General features: G+C 39.4%; 1 protein-coding gene across 1 annotated transcript; it reads right to left on the minus strand.

Annotated features, from left to right (window-relative positions):
* Positions 1-760: 760 nt before the first annotated feature.
* On the minus strand, positions 761-23,036 carry LOC118762628 (chymotrypsin-like elastase family member 3B). The gene is made up of 3 exons (XM_036501468.1): positions 22,882-23,036; positions 6,370-6,503; positions 761-1,191 (listed from the first exon to the last, which is right to left on the minus strand). Exons 1-3 carry the CDS (start codon positions 22,958-22,960, stop codon positions 1,036-1,038), a joined length of 369 nt encoding a protein of 122 aa, XP_036357361.1. The 5' UTR covers positions 22,961-23,036; the 3' UTR covers positions 761-1,035.
* Positions 23,037-25,391: the final 2,355 nt, after the last annotated feature.

The following is a 25,391-nucleotide window of genomic DNA, read 5'->3' on the forward strand; positions in this document are numbered from 1 at the left end:
ACGCTAATTTCTCCTCACTCACTCTCTCTCTCCTCTCTCTCTCTCTCTCTCTCTCTCTCTCTCTCTCTCTCACCTTCTCTTCTCATTACCCGTCTCTCTTTTTCTCTGTAGTTTGCACTGGACATTTTTGAGAACCCTAAATACACTACATGATGATAAACAATACTCTGGTGCTCCTACTGGGTTACGATATAACTCATGTTCATTCCGTAAACATGAGAACTATAATACCTTGTGTGGATTGTACTTTTTTTATGTGTCAAGATAAGGAAATACAAAATAATTTCACACTGATAAAAGCTTTATTGAAGATCATTGATAATTATAAACGTATTATAAAACTGATTTAAAAATTATAAAAAATTATTCATTGGCAATAATACATAGAGACTTTACTGTATAAAAAGTTTGATAATGTAGAGTATCAGGCAATTTGCAAATAAATGAATTATATGTAAAAATGAAACCTCAAGTTGAAAAGAAATAACATAGTAAAAGAACGATTACAACTTGAGGTTTCAAGTTGAAAAGAAATAACATAGTAAAAGAACGATTACAACTTCAAAATTTAATTGCCTTTTAGCCTGATATAGCTACAATCATATAATCTCACAACTTACAGGTCACCAAAGAGTCTAGGAAGGTTTATAATCTGTCATTAAATACACATTAAACTGAGAAGTGGGATTTTGTCAGTAAAATTAATTAATAATCATAACTTTTTCAGTTGATATGAATCATTTGAGAGGGAATATTTCTGGGAAAATTAATCTTTTTATTTAGATATTTAGAACATATATGATTAATGTAAGTATTTTAAAAGTATAAATTTAATATGTTTAAACGTGGCATATAAATCTTTAGAGAACAAATAAGGATAATAAAAATAAGGAAGCAACAAATGAGACTCGAGAGTTAGTCACATGGTTAGAATTTGCAAAATTTAATTGTGGAATTAAGCAGTTAATGAAATCAATTTAAATCAAATTAATCATTAGTAATTAACATTGTAGCAAACATCTTGTATTTAACATGTTATATTTCCTCTTCAATCCAATCTTTCATATCATATACTTCAAAAGCTACTGAAGGATGTAAATCAGTAGCATAACATGAAGTGTGATGACCAATACCATACACCGTCCACTTGCCATGTTCATTGGGGCATGTTACATAACTTCCTCCAAGAAACTATGAAAAATAAAATGTAAGAATACTCAGATATTACTGAAATATTTTGGAATTTTATTATGTATGTATCACATTATTAGAAGTCTAATAAAAGGATATCAGATAATTGTCACAAAATCAATATTCAAACACAATTATCCGTAAATATAAAAGCGAAATCTTTTTCCCTTAAATGACAAAACTGTAAATGTCAATGGCAGTGTACCTTCAAATTTTACTTCAATAATGATAGAAACTGTAAAAGGATTCATAATTGAATCTGTAGTATATATAGCTAATGTTCCCTCATATCTTTATTAATTTCATTCTTATTAATGTTCAAAATCTATTATGAATTGTAAATTTGACGATGATATGGTTATCCAAGATGTGTTTTCACACTAATGTACAATAACAGAGATAGGGATAGATTTGCAAATGTAAAAAGAAACTAAAACCTAATGGACTATAGATATGTAATGACCTGCTTCAAAATTAGTATATATATATTATATATATATATATATATATGTTCCAATAAAATGTCATTTAAGCATAAGTGATTGCTAATATCATTTCTCTTGACTCCCATTTTCAACATATTATGATGCCTAGTGTAATTAACTGAAAACACTTTGCTGCGCCCCTTAGCAGAAATAGTCCTTTTCTTGACTTAGCAGAAATAGTCCTTTCCTTGACTTTTGAAAAGATTGTCGGTTTGTTAGTGCTGAATCAGGTATATCGGATATTTTCGAAAATATAGTATAAAAAGACTTTCTTAAAAAGCATTTATTAAACTCTCTTCACACATTGTCAACTTATAAATGTATACAGTTAGAAGTAGAAAGTTTAATGGGGAAAGAAATTAGAATCTTTGACTAGAATTTCATTGACATTCTATCTCCTGTACTCATTTATAGATGATGTGATACAGCTTTCTGCAGTCCCTTGAAATAAGTCTTATTTGATGTTCGTTTTCAGTAATAAAAACTCAGTTTCTTCCTATTACTAATATATATATATATATATATATATATATATATATATATAATAATATATATATATATATATATATATATATATATAATAAATATTAGGGAATAAATCCAAATTTACAGGGAAAAATCAGATTTAGGATTGAATCCAATTTTATAATAAAATATAATATAATATTATTAGAGACAAAACTACTATTATGCAAATCAAACAAAGAAAGACTTAATTCCAATACATAAAAATTTTATATAAATTAAATATAATTAAGATATCTTAATTATATTTAATTTATATAAAATTTTTATGTATTGGATTAAGTCTTTCTTTGTTTGATTTGCATAATAGTGGTTGTGTCTAATTAATTTATATATATATATATATATATATATATATATATATATACATATATATATATATATATATACATATATACATATATATATATATATATAACATATATATATATATTATATTACATATATACATAATATATATAATATATATATAATACATATATTATATATATATATATATAACATATATATATATATATATATACATATATACATATATATATACATATATACATATATATCTATATATATATATATTATATATTTACCATATATATATATATATATATATATATCTATATATATATATATATTACATATATATATATAATATATACATATATCTATATATATATATACATATATACATCTACATATATATCTATATATATATATATATATATATATTATATATATATATATAATGTTTGTCTCAACATGCTATGCTTTTAGATACAAATTCATAACTACGATGGTGTTTATATTCAGTCTTGTGTTCACAATGTCATAGCAGATGTAGAAAAATAAACAGATGCTGAGTTGCTATAAGTTGCTTCAATCAAACAGTGATGTTATGAACTATTAAATTCTCTTTTGTGCTTTTATACTTCTAATATCTATCAATGTTACTTTAAATTTGAAAGCAGCAAAACATTTTCCAAGTTGTTTTAAAATACTAAATGTTTAATATATTAACTGAATGCGACAGAATATATCTATTTAAACCACAATCATAAAATCATAGGGGACATGGTAACTTCGTACTGTAACCGATTTTACATTTCAGGAAATTGCAACCAACCAACTCACCAATTTGAAATGCCACTCTAATTTGATTTTAACAGCAGTTTAGAGAACATTGCTGGCGATTTTGGTACCAATATTATTAATGAAATATTGATGTCCTTCGTTTTCAAAGTAAATGTTTTATAACTATTTTTCCATATAAGAGTGGATTATACACATTTTTCCCTTGATATCTTTACATATCTTTGAACCATGCATGTATGAGACATAACACCCTTTGGATTTCTGTTGGCTGCTTCTTCTGAATTTTCCAGTTATTTTCCTTTCAATAATATCTTTCATTACAGATTCCTCACAAATTTTCACTCTGTCTGCATCATCAATTCCCATCATTACATATACAAACCAGTGTGTGGAGGCACATGGCCTAGTGGTTAGAGTAGCAGACACGCGGTCGGGGGATCGCGGGTTCGAATCTCAGACTGGGCGATGAGTGTGTTTATGAGCGAAACACCTAAGCTCCTCGCGGCTGTGGCAGAAGGTAATGGCGAACTTCTGCTGACTCTTTCGCCACAACTTTCACTCTTTCCTCCTGCATCTTGCAGCTCACTTGCGACGGACCAGCGTCCCATCCAGGTGGGGAACCTATACGTCAAGGAAACCGGGAAACCGGCCCTTATGAGCCGGGCATGGCTCGAGAAGGAACAAACAAAAAACAAACCAATGTAGACTTTTCTAGAAATTACATGGTAATGCCTTTCATATCAAGTCAATATCGGTTCATATTGCTTTCTTCCAGATCAGCCTAAATCAATCACACTTGAGATAAAATGAATTCCAATTTTTCAGATATTATATCTAAAAGTATCCATTCCGTAATTCTTAAGTAGTAAGTTATTAATCGAGGGTGATTGCTAATTCTAGCAAGGGAGACCTCTGTACTTATCTTTTGTTGACTTGGAGAAAGCCTTTGACAAGGTCTCCTCATCCCTTATCTGGGTGGTCAATGCGGATACTGGTCATAGACGAGTGGTTGGTAAGAGCTGTACAGGGATGCTGTTAGTAAAGTGAGGGTTGACAACGAATATAGTGAAAAATACCGGGTAGAACTAGGGGTTCACCAAGGATCAGTTCTCAGCCTCCTCATATTCAACGTAGTCCTCTAGGCAATAACAGAGGAATTAAAGACATGCTCCCCCTGGGTGCTCCTCTATGCTGATCACCTTGCTCTAATAGCCGAGTCACTACCAGAAATATAGATGAAGTTTAGGGTGTGGAAGCAAGGTCTAGAAGCTAAGGACCTTAATGTTAACCCAGAAAAAACTAAAGTCTTAGTAAGTAGGAACGCTAACAAATCACACACCTTTTCAGGTAGACGGCCCTGCTCGATCTGTAGAAAAGGCGTGGGTAGAAATTCTATAATATTTACCCGGTATAAGCTATGGACACATAAAAGGTGCAGCAATATCAAATGTAGGTTAACCAGGAAGATAGTTTTTGTGTGTGGCAGATGCATAGGAGCAATAAACTCTGAAGATGTATAGAAAACAGATTCCACCACATACTATAGGAAAAAACTAGAAGTAGTTGATAGCTTTCGCTACTTAGCCGACCAAGTCTGTGGTAGAGGTAGTTGTTCTGAGAGGGTAGCGGCTAGAATAAGAATAGTCTGGGTAAAATTCAGGAAGCTCCTACCTCTACTGACAACTAAGAGCCTCTCGCTCAGGATGATGCATGTGTGTGAACTCTCATGCTACACGGCAGTGAAGCATAAGCCATGACTGCTGAGGACATGCGTAGGCTTGAAAGAAATGAAGCTAGTAGGAACCGCTGGATGTGTAATATCAGTGTGCATACACGATAGAGTTTGAGCGCCCTGAGAGAAAAGTTGGACATTTTCATCAAATGTGGTGTGCAAGAGAAACGTGTGCTGGCATGGTCATGTGTTATGTATGGATGAGGACAGCTGTGTGAAGAAGTGTCAAACCCTAACTCTAGAAGGAGCCTGTGGAAGAGGAAGACCCAGGAAGGCATGGGACGAGGTGGTGAAGCATGACCTTTGAACTTTGGGGCTCGCAGAAGCAATGACGAAAGACCGAGATATGCTGTGATTGAAAAGACCCGGCAATTAAAGAGAGATCGCAGCCATGGCCGATGCCAGTGTTGCATGTCCGGCCCATTTAAAAGTATCCTTAATGAGTCAGGCGATACGATATGCTTGAGAAGACCTATTGAGTCAAGTAAAACCAAAATTGTAGCTGTGGTCAGTGCCCCACTGATTGGCTTCCGTGCCGGTGGCACGTAAAATGCTCCACCCGAATGTGACCGATGCAAGTACCCCTTGAATGGCTCCCGTACCGGTGGCACGTAAAATGTACTATATAAACGTGATCATGCCAAGGCCGCATGACTGGCTCCCTTTTACGTGCCGGTGGCACCCACTATACTCTCTGAATGTTTGGCGATAGGAAGGGCATAAATCTGTAGAAAAATCGCCAGATCAGATTGGAGCCTGGTGCAGTCGCTGGATTTCTAGACCTGTGTCAAACTGTCCAACGCGTGCCAGCATGGAAAACGAACGTTAAATGATGATGAGGATAAGAAGGATCGGAGTTTTCTTCTTTCCTCATGTAACCACATGATATCGCAGGTGCTTTTTATCAGTTAAACGTTGCAAGTAAAATATGATATATTGACAATATCATATTCAACTTATTCCGCTTCATTCACCTTAGATAAGTTGCACTCATTTTCCATTTTCCTGCAATATACTTACATTTAAAATATGCTTCATACATGCTATTTCTCTTCCCTTGAAGCTTATGAAAGGATCTGTAAACCGTTGCTTATTTTACAAGAAATAGTAACCTAATTTCGTTTACCAAATGCAAATAAGAGAGATTTAGAATATTATAGACCCGTATATATTAAAGCGTACAAAATGACGATATGTTCGCTGCGTGAATGCATCCGAGCAAGTCGCTTTATTTTGTATTTATCTGCTAAACTATAACACTTGTGCATTTTAACAACAGAACAATTTGTTTTAGAAATAATTGAATTTTTTAATACAAACTGAGTAAATGAACAGAAAATAACTTACAGTACAGTGTGGTGGCTCGTCGTGTTTGTCGTTGAAACAGAATGTATTGTTTCCACTACTTGGATTATGCTTCTTGCAGAATGTAGGTTCTGTTTTTTCAACCTTTAATTCTTCTAAGCGTGTTGATACACGCCCTAATTTCAAAATTAAAGAAAATTAGAAGACGAAACAGTTAATACAACAGGCATGTATAATAACATTTTAAATTTGATGAATCTAATTATTTCGAACAAAACCTTGGAATATAATTATCAGTTTGTTCTCATTCTTAGCTTATATTTGTGCAAAGATACCAAATCTTGTGTTAAGCACATCAGCTGCATGTAAAAGTAAATTAACAATGGAAATAGAATGTTTAGGTACTAAGTCGTTATAACTTATGTACATAGTTTATCATATTGATTTCAAAATTTTGACTCAAGTCCGGCAATATCGGAGGAGGGACGTAGGGATTCCGAAGGGTTGAAAAGAAAGGTATTTCGCGATGGAATTTGAATTCAGAACAAAGGACAGACGAAATGAGGCTAAGCATTCTGCCCGGCGAGCTAACGACTCTGTCAGCTCAGCGCCTTTACATTATATAATACTAGCAGCATAGCCCGGCGTTGCCCGGGTATGTAAGAAACTTTGTCGATAAGCAAAGCCCCTTACCTTTTTACCCTTTTTTGTGCTCATTGAACCGTTATTTTGTAAAATGAAGCCTAAAAGGCATTAAGGTATTCAAGGCACCGTTCCCTTGCATGCATGAAGAAAATCTATGACAGTCAAAGTGCATTTTCTGGTTTTGTTTAGCACACCCAACCCAGTTCTGCGGGATCAGTGTCGCGACGGGAGCGCATGGGTTGGGAGTTTGACAAGCAGAGGTGATAAGGTTGCACATGCCGGCCCTTTTGACACCCCACCCGAACCCAAGTTGGGTTCAGACCACAGCTAAGCCCTACCTAATCCTAACTTAAGTCTAGCGAAAGGGGGCTCGGGAGCCTCTAGTAGGCAACGACTAATCCCGATCTAGTCCTTTCCCTCTAGGGAATGAAAGCGCATGTGTAGGTTGCAACGTCTTCTCTTCACTTCAATACTTCTGTGTATATGACGTTCCTAGCTGTCCCTTTGGACGAAAACATGAAACAGCTTGGCGAGCTCTCCTCTGTTGTGGTGTTTCGGCAGATCGAGCCGTGACTGTGTTTGCGGCGTCAGCAGCTTGGTGAGCTCTCTTCTGTTGAGGTGTTTCGGCAGATCGGGCCATGGCTGTGTTTGCGGCGTTAGCAGCTTGGCTAGTTCTCCTCTGATGTGGGGTTTCGACAGATCGTGAATGGCCCTTTGTTTGGGTTCTCGCGAGCTCTGCGGATTGAAGCACAGGAAGAAGCCCGCATGTTTTGGCTGGACTGTTGCTCTTTCGTCAACCTCGAGCGGAGCGAAGATCTATACGCTACGGCACTTGCAAGTCGGGTAGAACGGTCGCTAGTGGTTTCAGATGCCCGAGCAGCGGCAGAACGGGAAGCTTTTTGCGAGAGGCGCAAGGCGGTTTCCTCGTGGGTCTCGCGTGCCCTTCTAGCCCTAGCAGCCGATACCTTGGCCGTCCGAGGGCTGAGGAGGGTCCTTCTCTTCTTGGGTGGCATTTTGGTGGATAGCAATGTGTTTGACAAAGGTGTAATAAAAAGGAACACGTGGGGTAAGTATCCCAAAATCTATAAAAATGTACAAAAACAGGAAAAAAGCAGGCAGCAATGTCAGTGACAACAAAGAAAAAGCGAAAAGTGACCAAACTGAACAAACGAATGGAAAAGGTTTTTTGGTGCACACGACAAAAGCGGCTTATAATAAACCAAGAGTTTGCAAGTAGCGTCCGAGGACCCTTAGGGTACGTCAAAAATTTAAGGTAAAACGTTTGGGGTGGTAGTTATAAAGAAAGTTTAAACAAAAAAAGTATTCGAATAACTTGTGGCTGCAGCAGCGATTAGCAGAAGTAGGCCAACGTGTGAAGCGAGCATGTGTGAACCGAGAGAAAGAAGTGGGAGTCACAAACTATACGCGCACAACTGAGTGTGTCAGTGCATGTGATTGACCAAAGGGTGTTTAATTGAGAGCATTGTTCACCGTTTGGGGAGCCAATGGGATGAGCTGCAATCATCGTGTCAAGGACACGCGCGCACACAACCGCAAAAGCATCTACAGCCCAACATTGCTCGGATCTGAAGCAAAAGGAAAACATATGCCATTTCTTGTAACCTTTATGATAAAAGCGGCAAAAATCGACTAAATCGCCCGAAATCCGCCAACTATTTAACAAAAGTCAGTTTTGTAGGGTTCGCATGGTCGGTCTCAAAGTGATATGGTTTTGTCGATTTCTCCCAATACTTGTTAACTGCATTGACAAAAGGTCGTTAGTTTGACATTTAATGCAAACTTGATGTCCAACATCGGTGCAGGGAAAATCTATGTGAACTTTCAGAAAATATCGCAGAAAAATCGGTTTGCTATATGTGCCACATATGATGTAATTAACCGATTTTTTCCAGTAATAACGTATCCTATTGGAATCAAAAGAGCCATATAGCTCCTTGGAGCGGACATGATGCTCGCTGTGAATTTCAAAAAAAATTCCTGCCAATTTGTTAAAGATATTGTCGAAAATATGTCATCTTGAATTTGAACGCGATTTCCCAAAATGGCATGATTTTATCGATTTTTTCTGATGATAAGGTATTGCATGGAAAACTAACGTCAGAATTAAGTTCTTTAGGGTAACATTAAGCTTCACCATCAGTTTGGTGAAAATCGATTGCAAGTTGCGAAAACTACGATGGAAAATGTGTTGCATATGATAAGCTTAGATTCTCGACCTCATGTCGAATTTATCGATTTTTTTCAGAACTGGGAGAACTTTTCAAAATTTTCGCTGTGTTAGTTTTGAATTTTGACATTGGGCTATGTGTGTGTCAAGTTTCATCAGAATCGGTTGAAAGCCGTGGTCAGAGTGAGGGTACAACCTGACAGACACACAGACAGACAAACTGCCTTTTATATATAGAGAGATATATTATTTATTTATATGCTTCCTATATATATGTATTTTTTCTTTTTATATATATCTATATATTTATAAATTTCTTTATATTTTTATGTATTTGTTATTCTAGATGTTGTAATGTTAATATATATATATCTGTTTTAGTCGCTAAAGTATTAATCATTAACTTTTAACCGCGATGGACAGTATTCACGCATTTCTTATATTTTTCTTATATGCTTGTATTGATGAGTAGTACTTCATCTTCCGTGATTTTATGCATGTATATTCTATATGAAAGAAAAAGCATTATGTGATTAAATGTTCGAGATATGATATGTTACGTAGATGACCTTATATTTGTTTGTTCTGCAACCATAGTTTAATATATTTGTCTCATTTAATTGAGTACTTCTATAGCAGTCCTATTAAACATTTTGTTCCGAATAAGAAACAATCACTTTATTATTGATATATATATATATATATATTATATATATATATATATTATATATATATATATTAGACAAAAAGAGATAACTAAGGCTGTGAAGAGTTTTCAGGACATTTATAAGTTAAGAGATATAGATATACTCTTACAGCTGTTTCTGGGATATTACGGGTATCCCTTAATCAGAGAGGATGTGAAATGGTTAAATAGAGTTAAATATCTGAGTTCGAAATAAGAAATTATTGTGGAAAAGGAGGGAATAGGGAATATAGAGGGAAATAAGAGACTGAAAGCAGAAATCTTTATATATATAAAACTTAAAATGTGTGTATGTCTGTCTGTTTCCCTAAAATTTGAGAACTACACAACCAATTTCATTCAAATTTTACACATGCCTTACTTAGGGTCCTGATTCGTGGTTGATCAAGTTGGAAAGACAGCTCTTCTACTTCTTGTGGAAGGGCGGGAAACCACTTGTGAAACGCTCTACTTGCTGTCAACAACCGTTAAAGGGTGGGCTAGGGATGCCTTGGCTGATGATGCGCAGACATGCGCTGAGGTTAAGACATCTGTGGCTCTACCTGGAGGGTGAACGGGTGTGGTCCTCGCTAGCAAAACTGATGTTTCCCAAGTTCACTAGTTTCGGTGGATGGGAAACCTGGCTGAATCGTAGATCGAAACTTGGTACTTGGTACACGGAGTGTCGCAAGGCTCTCCTGCTATTCCGTCACTTGGGCAACGCCTGCGGTGGGGGTTCCACCACATTCTTCTATAGAGGGTTGGTAGAGGCGGAATGTGAAGATACCTTGGGGGAAACCCTAGGTCTCGACGATAATCAGCTGGCCAGTCTGTTCCGACGTACGTTCGAGCCGAGGACACTGGACAACTTCCAGAAGTCTCTGGCATGGCAATGCTACAGAGGAGCTCTACCTGTTCGGGATAAACTCGCAAGGCACGGTGGCCAAGACAGTCCGATATGTCCAAGATGCGGGCGGGATAGGGAAACCGTCCCGCACGCTATTGTTCATTGTCCGGACGTGTCTGAGGTGTGGGTTTATGCCGAACAGCTGTTGTCAGGTACACGAAGAGTACAGCTGTCGACTGAGTCGATTACAAAAATTGACCCACCGGATTTCCTCGTGAATGAAGGTAAGTTTCGTTTTCTCGTTGTAGTAGCAATTGCGAAAGAGGTGATATGGAAGACGAGAATGAAAGGTGTACAGTCAGGCAAGTTCATCTCCGGCCCTGGTTTGATGAATTATTTCATCTTTCACCTGAAAAGGAATATAGGGCTGGAGAGAATATGCCTGACTAGGAGAGTGTATGAAGAACGATGGAAGGATAAGCACGAAAGTTGCGAGTGAAAGATACAACATAAATGTAATACCAAGCGCAACCAAAAGTATCAGTGGGGAGGTGGGGCTCGTGGGGTCCGAGCTAAACCCGCACCCACTCCACCCGTAATGTCTTCCGGTCTGTCCCATCATTCGATTTCTGTCCATTTATTGTAATTCATGAAAATTTTTAAATTCGATTTATTGTAAAAACCCATTCGTTTGTCTGACCCCATCATCAGATTGTATTGTCCCATCTATGTTCGCCCCTTGTGGGTAATAATAAAACAACATGGCTCCAAGCTATTTTTGCGTTTATTAGTAAGTTGATATATTTTTGCTCTCGTACTATTATCTCTGTTATTATATACTGTTGGTCTACCTGTTTTGTCTATTGTTGTCTAACTGACGAAGTCAGCCTTCGCGCGAAGACTTCGCGTTGGTGTTCCCCCCTCAGTGGGGGAAAACTACAATTAATTTGGATTTACCAAAGGCTTGTTAAAGCCATTTGTTCAAGATGGAGTCCCCCATCTCTTATTCGCCCGTGACGAGCGAGGATGAATACCCGGCGTTGTCGCCAAGTAAAAAAGAGGCGTTGTCGCCAAGAAAAAAAGAGGCGTTGTCGCCGAAGAAAAAAGAGGCGGCGTCGCCCAAGAAAATGGAAAAACCAGTGCCAGCATCAACTCCAGCAAAAAAATTCGCTGAAGTGGCTGGGAAAAAGATCAAAAAAATAAATATAGAAAATTTTAAAAAATTTGCAGACTGTGTAAAAAAAGAAGGCACAGAAGTGACTGTGGCCACAAACATACAAATACATGACGATATAGAAAAAAAAAGAATAATATATAAAACTTAACGACACAACGAAAAAAATGATCCAAAAAATCGAAGAAAAAAAAATAGAGTCTTGTCTAAAACCTTTGGATAAATAACGTAATAAACAGAGGAAAAAGATACGGCACAGTGGAGGTGCGTTTTACTACGGAGGAGATAGCGAAGAAACTATCGATGGAGCCAATCAAAGCGGAAAACATTGTCTTACTACCATTGTATAAAGGAAAAAGGACGTCGAAAATTTCAATGAACAACATACCGCCAGAGGCAGATGCTGAATGTCTGGTGGCAGCAGTGAAGGTAGGTCTGGAGGAAAAAATAAACATCCTCCAGGCCACAGTGGAGGAAGAGGAGTTCTGGAAAGGGCAGAAAATAGTGATAGCCATTCAGGCGGAGGTGCAAACACTGGAAGAAATTCCAGAAACGGTAAAGATTAGTGAAGACGAGAAAATAACAGTTTTCGTGGAGGGCAGGAAGCCGAGGTGCTTCGGCTGCGGCAAGAAGGGTCATGTAAGGGCGGAATGCCAACCCCAACCCAAACCGCAGGAAGCACCTAAGCCAAAAGAAAAAGAAGATAATGTGTCACCAGAAGCAGCGTCGGAAGGCCCAGAAGGAAGACTGAAGGTGTGGAGGTGACGGTGACAGCAGAACCAGCGGCGGAGGAAAAAAAGAGCGAGGAAAAGATAAATGAGGAGGGGTGGGCAAAAATTACCGGAAAAAAAAAAAAAAAACGGAAACCACCCCTCCCAGAGTAATTTTAAAAAAGAAAAAAGAGTCAATGAACTCGTATATGGCCGTAAAGCAGCAAATAGCAGACTCGGAAACGTGTTGGCAGCCATGGCCAAAGTGGAGAAAGTAGTGAAAAAAAACGACTTTGTAATTTACAGAATAGGCCGGAAGGATTACGGGCGGATAAAGTCAGAATTCTTCCATGACGTAGGCCCACTTAGATTGGATGTGACATCTCCACATATATTCGAGGGCCTACGTCAGACTCCCCCACGAGGCCCAGAAAAAGAGTTAGAAGAACAAGAGAAAACCGAACCACTGATATAAAGGTAAGTAATGGATTACATTTATGTTGGTTGTTTGAATGTGCGCGGCCTGGGAGCAGGCTGGAAGCAAGGTCGCTTCCTGCATGATATCAGGTCGCGTAATTTAGATGTTATTGTTGCTACAGAAACCCGGTTAGAGGGGCCAAGAGGTCTACTCCCGCTGTTTGACGGCTACGAGAGTTTTTTCTCTCCTGGCAGTCCTACAGGCGGGAGTGGGGTGTTGGTCCTATTAAAAAGAAACCGGTTTCTGAGAAAAAGTTAATTTTTGCAGATCCAGAAGGTAGGCTGGTCGTCATGGATTTGACGTTCAGTAATGGTAAAGTTATCAGACTGGTTGCAATTTACGCACCCAACCATAAGGGCAAAGTGATTATTTTCGTGAACTAGAAAACTTTCTTGGTACTTCGCATTCATTAGTGGTGCTAGGAGACTTTAACACAATTTGCAAAGCGGATGTAGATTGTGTTGGCTCGCGTCCAGATAGAAAAGGCAACAGTGGCTTCATGGAACTGCTAAGCCGCTTTGAGCTAGCAGATCCTTATAGGCTGGAATTTCCGAACGCTCCATTGTGGACATGGTCAAACAGCGACGGATCTTCCAGGTCATATTTAGATAGAATACTAATTAGAAAAGTAGACAGTAAAATAGCTAAGTGTCCACAGTTTTACCCGATCAGCTACAGTGATCATAAAATGGTCACTTGTAAGCTTGACATAGATAAGGTTAAAAATAGAGGATCCGGTTACTGGAAACTTAATACGTCCCTTTTGGCGATTAAGGAGTACAAAGACCGGATTAGGAATATAATTCAGAGGGCACTATCTGGTACCATCATTAATAACAAATGGTGGTACGCCCTCAAACGAGCCATCAAGTTTGAGTCTATTAGATATAGCATAGGAGTAGTGGCTAGAGAGGCTAGAAGGGAAACTACTCTAGTTAAGGAATTAGAGGAAGCCATGAAAACTGGCTCTGCGGCTCAGGTGGCGTCCAAGAGACTGGTGTTAAACCAGCACCTCGAGGCCAAACACATGGGCTGCATTGTCAGGGCTAGAATCCGCCATATGGGATGTGAAGGAATCAACGCCGTGAGATGGGCCCGAGTGGTGGAAGCTCAGCATGGTAACGATGCCACGATTCGATCTTTGACGAACCAACAAGGTGAGTTGATAAACGAACCCGAGGAGATGTGTGAGGCCTTTCAGGAGCACTTCGCTCAGCTTTTCGGTGAGTGCGGCGGACTGGATAGGAGGAGGGCCTTTACGGACCTACTCGACGGGCTGCCGCGCTTATCGGGGCGAGATGCGGAGGGCTGTGAAGGGCCAATCACGCCTGAGGAGGTGGTTGAGGCAATGGCGGACTGCGGCGCGGGCAAGGCGCCGGGTTTGGATGGTCTACCCTATGAGTTATATAAGAGTATGCCAGACTTGTTCGGGCACCTACTGGCGGAGGTCTATGTGAACTGGCAGCAGAACGGGCTTATACCCAGATCTGTGCGCCGGGGAGTAGTGACTCTCGTCAGAAAGGACCCGAGCAAGGGGGAGTGCATTGATAATTTCAGGCCCATCACTCTGCTAAACACAGAGTTGAAGATTTTGGCCAAAGTGTTATCGAAAAGATTGGCGCGTGTCGCGGATGGTCTGATCGGAGAGGCACAGACATGTGCCGTTCCGGGCAGATCCATTCAGGATAATCTCCATCTAATGCGGTACACTATAGAGGGGTTTAATAGTGATTCTGGCAAGGGTGGGGCACTGGTCCATTTAGACCAATCTAAAGCTTTTGATAGGGTCGACCATCGTTACCTGGTATCTGCCCTGGCACAGTTCGGGCTGAGCCCTGGCTTCCTCAGGTGGATTATCCAAATTTATGATAACATCGACTCGGTAGTTCGGGTGAACGGCTTCTTGTCGAAGCCGTTCAAAATCAAACGCTCGGTTCGTCAAGGGTGTCCGCTCTCCCCGCTTTTGTACGTGATGGCTCTTGAGCCATTACTGCGAAAACTGAGCGGCATCCCGAGACAGCCAGGTAATGGAAAATCAGTGTCAGCGTACGCGGATGACATCACCATCATCGTAACCGAAATGGACCACCTATGTAAAGTAGGCAAGGCCATAGAGGTTTACGAGACGGTGACAGGAGCAAAAGTTAATCGCGAAAAGTCAGTCGGCTTGCAACTCGGCACCTGGAGAGGCAAGTCGATGCCTCCTGACAGCGTCGTGGGACGTTGGACGGAGGGTCCGATTAAACTGCTAGGGGTCTGGTTCGGTCCAGAGCTCCAAATAGAGAAGAATTGGGGCGAGGTAACGAGCAAGGTGGCTGCAGTAGCCAAGACCTGGTCTTGGCGGTGGCTATCCCTGAAAGGGAGGGCGGAGGTGGCCAATGTGTTTATCGCATCGGTTATCACCTACCGCCTTTCCGTCGTTCCTTGCCCTGATTCGTGGTTGATCAAGTTGGAAAGACAGCACTTCTACTTCTTGTGGAAGGGCGGGAAACCACTTGTGAAACGCTCTACTTGCTGTCAACAACCGTTAAAGGGTGGGCTAGGGATGCCTTGGCTGATGATGCGCAGACATGCGCTGAGGTTAAGACATCTGTGGCTCTACTTGGATGGTGAACGGGTGTGGTCTTCGCTAGCAAAACTGATGTTTCCCAAGTTCACTAGTTTCGGTGGATGGGAAACCTGGCTGAATCGTAGATCGAAACTTGGTACTTGGTACACGGAGTGTCGCAAGGCTCTCCTGCTATTCCGTCGCTCGGGCAACGCCTGCGGTGGGGGTTCCACCACATTCTTCTATAGAGGGTTGGTAGAGGCGGAATGAGAAGATACCTTGGGGGAAACGCTGGGTCTCGACGATAATCAGCTGGCCAGTTTGTTCCGACGTACGTTCAAGCCGAGGACACTGGACAACTTCCAGAAGTCTCTGGCATGGCAATGCTACAGAGGAGCTCTACCTGTTCGGGATAAACTCGCAAGGCACGGTGGCCAAGACAGTCCGATATGTCCAAGATGCGGGCGGGATAGGGAAACCGTCCCGCACGCTATTGTTCATTGTCCGGACGTGTCTGAGGTGTGGGTTTATGCCGAACAGCTGTTGTCAGGTACACGAAGAGTACAGCTGTCGACTGAGTCGATTACAAAAATTGACCCACCGGATTTCCTCGTGAATGAAGGTAAGTTTCGTTTTCTCGTTGTAGTAGCAATTGCGAAAGAGGTGATATGGAAGACGAGAATGAAAGGTGTACACAGGCAAGTTCATTCATCTCCGGCCCTGGTTTGATGAATTATTTCATCTTTCACCTGAAAAGGAAGATAGGGCTGGAGAGAATATGCCTGACTAGGAGAGTGTATGAAGAACGATGGAAGGATGTAGCACGAAAGTTGCGAGTGAAAAATACAACATAAATGTAATACCAAGCGCAACCAAAAGTATCAGTGGGGAGGTGGGGCTCGTGGGGTCCGAGCTAAACCCGCACCCACTCCACCCGTAATGTCTTCCGGTCTGTCCCATCATTCGATTTCTGTCCATTTATTGTAATTCATGAAAATTTTTAAATTCGATTTATTGTAAAAACCCATTCGTGTGTCTGACCCCATCATCAGATTGTATTGTCCCATCTATGTAGCCCCTTGTGGGTAATAATAAAACAACATGGAGGAAAGCACCTTCGAAAAGTGTCTTGGTGCGGCTATGAAAGGTATCTAATCAGAGGCGGTAAATTCGCCACAATAGAAGCAAGGTTCGAGTCAACGGAGCGTGCAAGGGAGTACTCGACTCGAACTTGTAAAGTGGAAATATTTTATTTTTACCTTTATATCTGGGACGTAGGACGTCCCGGAAAAAAATTTTTAATGCCCCCCCACCCCCACCCCGAAGTAGAGGTAGGCTGGATTGTAGCCACACTTCTATACAAGAGGGAGAACAAGATCCAATTGATCGAAATTGCAAGAGACAGGCCTACAATTCCAGTCTGTTATATATTTTGAGTATTGTTATCACTAGCGATATCAAGATATAAGTTTGTATTTTGTATTTTATGTGTAGATGTATATATATAGATGTACATGTAATATGTACACATATATATACACATATATACATGCACTAGCACTATGACCCGGCAACGACCGGTCTTTAATGCTAGTAGAATATAAAACATTGTAGTTGCAGTTCCATTATTGGAGCAAAGAAGTATAGAAGTTGTAAAAAATGTTTCCTGTACGTAGTATGTAATTCCAAAAATAGTTTATGTTTAGTCATTTCTAATTGGATATTAAAAATTAAAATGGAAATAAAGGAAAGTTAAGTAGGGTTATTGGGGATTACCTAGGGGCTGTTGTGGATATATGCTGAATTTATTTTTTTTATTTTTTATTCTATTTTATTTTATCTAGTTTCAGCTCACGAGATGTGGCCGTGCTGGGGCACCGCCATTTGATGTTGATACATGATTTTACTTCACGAATGCTTTTTAGCAATTGCCATTTGGTGCATGAGAGAGTTCGATGCAGCTGCCCTCATCTGCACCTCCTGCCGTGAAGTTGGTTCATCTGGGACACCAGACAGGAAGAGATCCAATTTTATTTTAAAGACATCTGCATCAACCCTATGCAGGTCTCTCAGGTTCTTCGGAAGGATATTGAAGAGCTGTGGGCCTCGGAAGCCCAGGCTATCACAGTATCTTGTCCTACATCTTGATGGCAAATTTGGAGTCCTTGGCACTATGCAGTGGCGCCCAGTTCTAGCATTTGTGTAACTCTCGATGCCAAGGTTTGGGACACGTCCTTCTAGGATCTTCCAGATGTATATTATGGCATATCTTTCTCGCCTACGCTCTAAGGAATAGAGTCTTAATCTCTTAAGTCTTTCACAGTAGCTTATATGCTGCACAGAGGCTATCTTCTTCGTGTAGCTTTGTTGGATCGCTTCAAGTTCTGTGATTAACTTGACACTGGATGGTGACCATAGCTGAGAGCAATAGTCAAAGTGGCTTAGGACAAGTGTCCTCCAGAGGACCATCATGGTTTCCTGGTCTCTTGTTCTAAATGTTCTAAGAATCCATCCGGTCAGCTGCCTACATTTCATTGCCAATTTAGCAACATGCACATGAAAGGTTGCATCATCACTCATGTAAATACCCAGGTCTCGCACTGATTGTGCCTCTGGGATTGCAATCCCTCCAGGTCCAGTGTATTTATTGGGTATTGCATTTAGGTTTGCATGCTGATAGCATAAAGCTTGAAACTTTTCAGCATTGAACTGCATGCTATTCTTTTCAGCCCACTTGTATATTTTGTCCAGCTCACATTGCAGGTGCTTAGTGTCTTCAGGGTTCTGTAATGCCTGTGAAACATTTGTATCATCTGCATAACTTGTGATCGTGGCTGAGGGCATGTCTTAGAGGGCCATTATGAACAGTAGTGGTCCCAAAACAGTGCCTTGCGGAACACCGCTCACTATTTGCGTGTTGATGGCGTGTTGGCTACTACCACCTGGCTTCTATCCTTCAAAAAGTCATGAAGCCATTCTCCCAATTTTCCAACTATGCCAAGATCACGCAGTTTGTGACATATCATTCCATGATCGACTTTATCAAAGGCCTTTGCAAAGCCGAGATATATGACTTCCACATTTGAGTGGTTGAGCAGTCGTTTCAGCACCCAGTCATAGTGTTGTAGGAGCTGAATTAAGCAGCTTCTTCCTGGTCGGAAACCATGTTGGGTGTCAGGCAGCAAGTCATTTTCTTCAAGGAAGGTGATTAGTTTTCTTCTGACTATTCGCTCCATGACCTTGCTGATGTGTGAGGTCAGAGAGATAGGTCTGTAGTTCTTGGCCTCCGCTCTGCTACCTCCTTTATGAATAGGGCATATTTTACCTTCCTTCAGTTTTCTTGGAAGTTTGCCAGTTGCAAGGAAGCTCTGAAAGAGGAACTGCAGTAGTCTTGCTAGGACTCTCTTACATACTTTTAGAAGAATTGCTGGGAATCCATCTGGGCCAGTAGCTGAGTTTGTTTTCATTTCATCTATAGCCTTTAGTACATCGTCTTCCTTTATATTGATGTAATCAATCATCGCTGCCTCTGATTTTATAACTGCAGTGGTAAAGAAGTCAGTGGGTTGCTGACTTGAAAATGCCCAAGGGGTGGAGTGAAAATACTCTTGAATTGCTCATTTAGTATTTCACTTATCCTCATTGGATTTCCTGTGAGTGTGCCACCCTTTTCAAGGAGTGGCCCTATCCTACAGTGCACCGTAGCCGTTTCTTTGGCATACCTGTATAAAGCTCTTGGGTTAGATTTTATGTTGCCTATAGCCCAGGCTTCTTTGTCTGCTCTTTCTTTTCCATGGGAGAGTTGCAGACATTTTTCAATTTCCAACAGTTTTATTTTCAGGCGGGACTTTTCACTGCTTTCAATTTGTTTGTTTAGGCGATATGAAACTTTTGTACGCCGTCTCATTAGAATTTTCCTCTCTCTGGGGATTTTGTTCCTGTGTACAGTAGCCTTTCTCTCTGGGACACACTTGTAGCATATGGCTTGCATTACAGACATGAATTGTTGACGTTTCACGTCGATGTCTGGCGAGGAGAGACATTCAGGCCAGTTTTGTTTGAGGATCTCTTTCTCAATTTGTTTCCAGTTTGCCTTATGGAAGTTCAAGCAGAAAAGATTCCAAGAGTTTCTTGTAGGCTGCATGTCCATGCTTTCCTTTGGCCCGTACATGGTCAGCTCTGCCACATTGTGATCCGAGAGTAGTGTCGGTGTCACTTTCACAGCTGCCCTTTTAATAACATGTTGGCGGTTTGTAGCACGCACCACATCTGCGTACCTCCGTTTTGGGGCAGGTGGTGCGTGGTCCATTCCTTTTCCTTTTGATAGTTGGTTTCTGCCCTGTTTCATGTTTATGTGGCAGGGTCTTTGGTGTGCAAAACGGCAGCCTGCACCTTCCTCTCCATGCCAGCAGACATCTTTCAGGTAGAATTTACACATTTGTGTGCGCTGTCTCTTTCTATCCTTTTTGGTATATGGATAGTCAGGTTTGCTTCTATTCTTGGCTGTTTCATCTTTTGGTTTTGTTTGACTTTTATTTTTTCCTTCTTTGGCTGTTTCATCTCTTGTTTTTCTTTTAGTTTTCCTCCTTTTACTTCTTTTTTTGCTCTTTCATCACCATGGTTTTGGCTTTTGGTGCTGGTAGGAGCACTTGCACTTGGGTTTACTTCCCGGGAAGGTTCCTCACTTGAATCTTCTTTGTTGTCCTGGGTGTCTACCAAGTGAGGGTGACATCTTTCATCAGCACCCGTGCCTCCATCCTTGCCATCTTTACTTTGTTCGTTGTCAAAGATGGCATCAAGCGTGCCGATGTGGGATCTTAGGAGTGCACAGGAGCGTATAAACTCCTGCTTCTTTCGCTCTATCTGTGCTAACGTCCTTGTGTATCCACTGTTCTTCAGAGCAGCTGTAATTATGTTGCTCGGATCATTGTCGGCGAATTGCCACGCTCTCAGGAACAACGCCAATTCCATGCTCCTCCAGGTTCTAGACATTTTTGGATATTTTATTTATTTATCTATCTAATTATATCTAAAATTTAATAGTGTGATAGAGGGTACAGAAGAAATAGAGAAAGAAAGTGTCTATGTATTTAGAGAGATTGAGAGCTAAGAGAAGGTAAGAAGAGAGTAAGAGAGAGTGAGAGGAGAAAGTTCGCGTCTATATATTTAGAAAGATTGAGAGGCTGAGAGAGGAAAGATGGTGTGACAGAGAGAAGTGGAGAAGTGAAGAGACAGAGAGAGAAAGAAAAGAAAGAGAGGAGGTTATGCAACAAATAAATATATATCTATCTGCCGCTACAAAGTTTTCTTCTAAGTTAATTATAAATATCTATCTATTCGCAACTACGAGAGAAGTGAAGGAGAGAAGTGAAGAGACAGAGAGAGAAAGAAATGAAAGAGAGGAGGTTGTACAACAAATAAATATATATCTATCTGCAGCTATGAAGGTTCAACGCGAGTTTTCTTCTGAACTAATTACGACTATACTTCTATATTTATTTATTTAGGAAGATTGAGAGGCTAAGTAAAAATAAAGAAATATATATATATATATATATAATGCAACAAATACATATACACCTATCTAAAGTTGAATAGTTATAAAGAGATGTAGTGAGAAAATGACAAAATGACAAAAAACGAAGCTGAAACAGAAATTGAAAAATTATTAACAGAATGTAAATTATAAATATATACCTGTCCGTAGCTACAAACGTTTTCTTCTAAACTAAACTAATTGCGGCTATACTTCTAATGTTCGCGTCTATATATTTAAGGAGATTGAGGGGCTGAGTAAATATATATATATATATATATATATATATATAGCAACAAATAAATATATGCCTATCTAAAATTGAATGATTTTAGAGAGATGTATTGAGAAATTGACAGAAATTGACAGAAACAGAGCTGAAACAGAAATTGAAAGATTATTAACAGAATGTAAACAGAGAATAGGGCCTTACATTGATTTACGGGAAATTAAACAAATGAAAAAGGGTTCTTATCTTATAAGAGGTAGAAGTCCCAAAATCGTCTCCCTATACGAAGAGGTTTTCTTTCAAAAACGAAAAGAAAAACGGTTCTTTTTGCTTGTTACAGTCGATTGGGAATAAACTTAAGAGATGTCACCACGTGCTTTTTTCAACGGGAAATCTGGCGTGCGTAATTAACTTTAGTGTATTACATTTGGCTTGAAGCGAAATATATTACGGTTTTTAACTAATATATCCTAGTAGACCGCTATGAGATAGCAAGTTAGCAAGTTCTACGTTTTTTATCAGTTTTCGCCGATTATTTCGTCGATTTATGCAAACCTTTTTGGGGTTTTTTTATCACAGAGCAAAGCAACACGTCTCTACCCTACGAAAACCGGAAGTGTATGGCTATTTAGGTTGCATTTAGTTTGTGGTAAAATTTGAAGGTATGAAAAAAGCGGTGGTTGCATGTACTTAGGGTCTCATATTTATTTAGTAGTGTCGAGTTGTGTTTTAATATGTCGAATGCCTCTTTTAGACATAACTTACAGGCTAGGAGCTGACCTTGCTATGGAAGCCCTGAATCTATTATGGACGATAACAAAATGTAGAGAATATTTCTATTTTTGAGATGATGTATATGACTTCCGACCGTTCTGGATTTACTCTGTTTCTCGCATCTAAAAGAATTGAGGTGAGCGGCATATAGCAGTAGAATTGTGTAATGTATTGAGGACAGTGCATTTCTAAATTACATTAGATCTTCTGCAATGGGTTTGTAGAGGACAGATGGAGCTAGGACGGCAGTTATAAAAGGATGTATTTTGGGGATTATTTTCCGGAATGGAAGAGGTAATACTGTCAGAGGAGAGCTTAGAGATGGGGGTAGAAAGGTTTAAGTTATTAGTGTTGTTATTAGTATTATCGTTATTATTGCTATCGTTGTTAATAACTCAATCTGTAACTGTGGTGGAAGTCGGGGTAGTATTCTGGATAGTGTTAGTAGGATAACACACACACACATACACACACATACATATACATATACATATATATATATATATATATATATATATATATGCATGTCTTAGTGTGGAGGTGTTATGTGTGTATTTGGATGTATATATGCATGCATTTATATATATGTTTATGTGTGTAGTAGCATAAGTACGAGGTGTTACAAATGATCAATTATATATAAATCTACAGACGTACTGAAATAATTATATAAACCAGACAAACCAATTATACAATAAAATTCTTAAAATATTTTTAGTTGAAAATATATTTTGTCTTACCAAATCCAACAGCAAAACATTTCGTATAACGGGGCATGCGGTGTTCTGGCAAACAAGTTGGCTGTACAGAACGTGACATTTTAATTTCGTTCTTCACTCGCAGAATTACAAGACCATATTCTTTTGATTTCAAGATTTTATCCACATCGTATTCATCTCCACTATTTTGCCTAGTCGATCCAGTTTTTATATGTAAATTCTCAGTTTGCCGACCACTATGAGAAAGAAAGATTTTATTAGTCGTCGTCATCATCATCATCATCATCACCATAATCATTATAATCGGTTTTCAATGCTAGATGGAATAAATGTTTCTGTTGTATAGAATATCATCATATGACTTCGTCTAACACCTGAGGTTTGCTCCCAATTCTCATGGACTTACTCACCTTTGTTCTATATTTACTGTCCCTTCAATCTTTATTCAACGCAGCGATCGTTTCGAGCTGTCCGTTAAGTGTAGGCTACTGTGCATCTAGTTGTGTTGTATCAAGCAGTGCATTCAGTGTCACTTCAGGCGTTTGATATAAAAGGATATCCTACTACAGATGTTGAGTTCCTCCAGGCGTGATATACTCTCTCGTAGTATGCGTGTGCACTGATAGAGAGTAGAATAATTCTGGGTTTATAGCCAGCAATTGGAGCTGGATATGTAACATACATTAAAATATTTTATATGTTTTATGTCTTATTTTATTTCAATTTATGTTATATAGCCAGACCCATTTGCTGGTTGTAATCCCAGAATTATTCTACTCTCAGTAAGTCCCACACGCATGCTACGAGAGTACAACTTTCCTGGAGGAAATAAGTATATGTAGTAAAATATCTTTTTATATCAAACACCTGAAGCGATACCCACTGCATTGGTTGATGCAACACAGCTAGATGCACAATATACTACCCTTAAGGGACAGCTGCAGGATGGGTCGAAATGATTGTCGCGTTAAATAATGATGCGTACCAAATCCATTTTCCGTTTCCTTCATCAATTATAAGCAATCCCAATAATCCGAAATTCCTGACGTAGATCTAGTGAAAATTATATCGTAACTGTAGATGATATTATGTAGACCAAACGGCGGATATGCTTTAATCAGCATAATAATAGACATATATCCCAAGTCCAAATAAATTCTCAGTGTTCGTTGGGTATTTGATTAACGAGAGATGGAAGATGGAAGATACGAGAATCTTTATTGATAACTACAATTGTTTCGACACATCTAGTATTGATCCCTCATGGGTGGGATACCTACCATCGGGTTTAGATTTATCGATCGGTGTAGATGTGTCTCCTCATGTGATTTCAAGAGGTGTCTCGTTAAAATAAACTCTGTTTCCGAAGATATTGTCTCGGTCTTTGTATATACAAATGGCAACTGAAGGTATACAGTTCCACTCTTATAGAAGATCCATAACAAATATTAGATACAAATACAAAGAGAAACAAATACACAATAGAGTAACAAATGTATTAGATATAATCATTTGTAGATACGGACGCATAAACGCCCCCACATGCGATATATGTATATATGTGTGTTTGTGTGTATATGTGAGTGTGCGTGCGTGCATGTGTGTTTGCGTGTGCCTGTGTGTTTGTGTGTGTGTATGTATGTGTGTATTAGGTGTAGAGCAATTCCAAAAGACTATTATATTATGTAAGCAGCGTATGAAGAAGACGCAGCAGGAATGTTGTTTGAGCATTTGAAAAAACCATGACGTGCTACACTTTTAAATAAATTCTAATGTAAATACAAGACCAGAAATTTGGAAACGCAGTCGATTATATTGACTTCAGTACTTGAAAAGCACTATGTTTTAGAGAGCACAGATGGTTGAAAAGTAACGGTGATCTTATTTTTTTACTGCCCACAAAGGGCTACACACAGAGGGGACAAACAAGGACAGACAAAGGGATTAAGTCGATTACATCGACTCCAGTGCGTAACTGGTACTTATTATATCGACCCCGAAAGGATGAAAGGCAAAGTCGACCTCGGCGGAATTTAAACTCAGAACGTAGCGGCAGACGAAATACCGCTAAGCATATCGCCCGTCGTGCTAACGTTTGTGCCAGCTCACCGCCTTAAGTAAAGGTGATCTTGGCAGGATATGAAATCAGAAGGCAGAGCTGCAGCGAGTAAAATAAAACATTTTGACAAGACAGTTTTTACCAGTCAATTGATCGTGTATTGTTAAGTAAAAAGATAAATAATAGTTCGTAGTTCATGAGATTAAAGTAGCAAGACAAGGCAGCGCGAATATCCATTATAAACGTATATAGACAGGAGATAATGTCATCAAAACATTGAAAATACTTACGTTAAACTTGAAGCAGAGGTAAGTACATGGTACTTGTCTATTATTACACCAAGGCATAAATAATAGTAAGGATTATGAACCGCCACAGACCAGGGCCATTCTCCATCCAAAGCTAATTGTCCACCATTGCTCATTACACTGGATTCATTAGAGCTTATCATTCGAGTTCCACATTCTGAAAT

The sequence above is a fragment of the Octopus sinensis genome, linkage group LG3 (genome assembly GCF_006345805.1).
Source record: "Octopus sinensis linkage group LG3, ASM634580v1, whole genome shotgun sequence".
In the NCBI taxonomy this organism is placed as follows: Eukaryota; Metazoa; Mollusca; class Cephalopoda; order Octopoda; family Octopodidae; genus Octopus; species Octopus sinensis.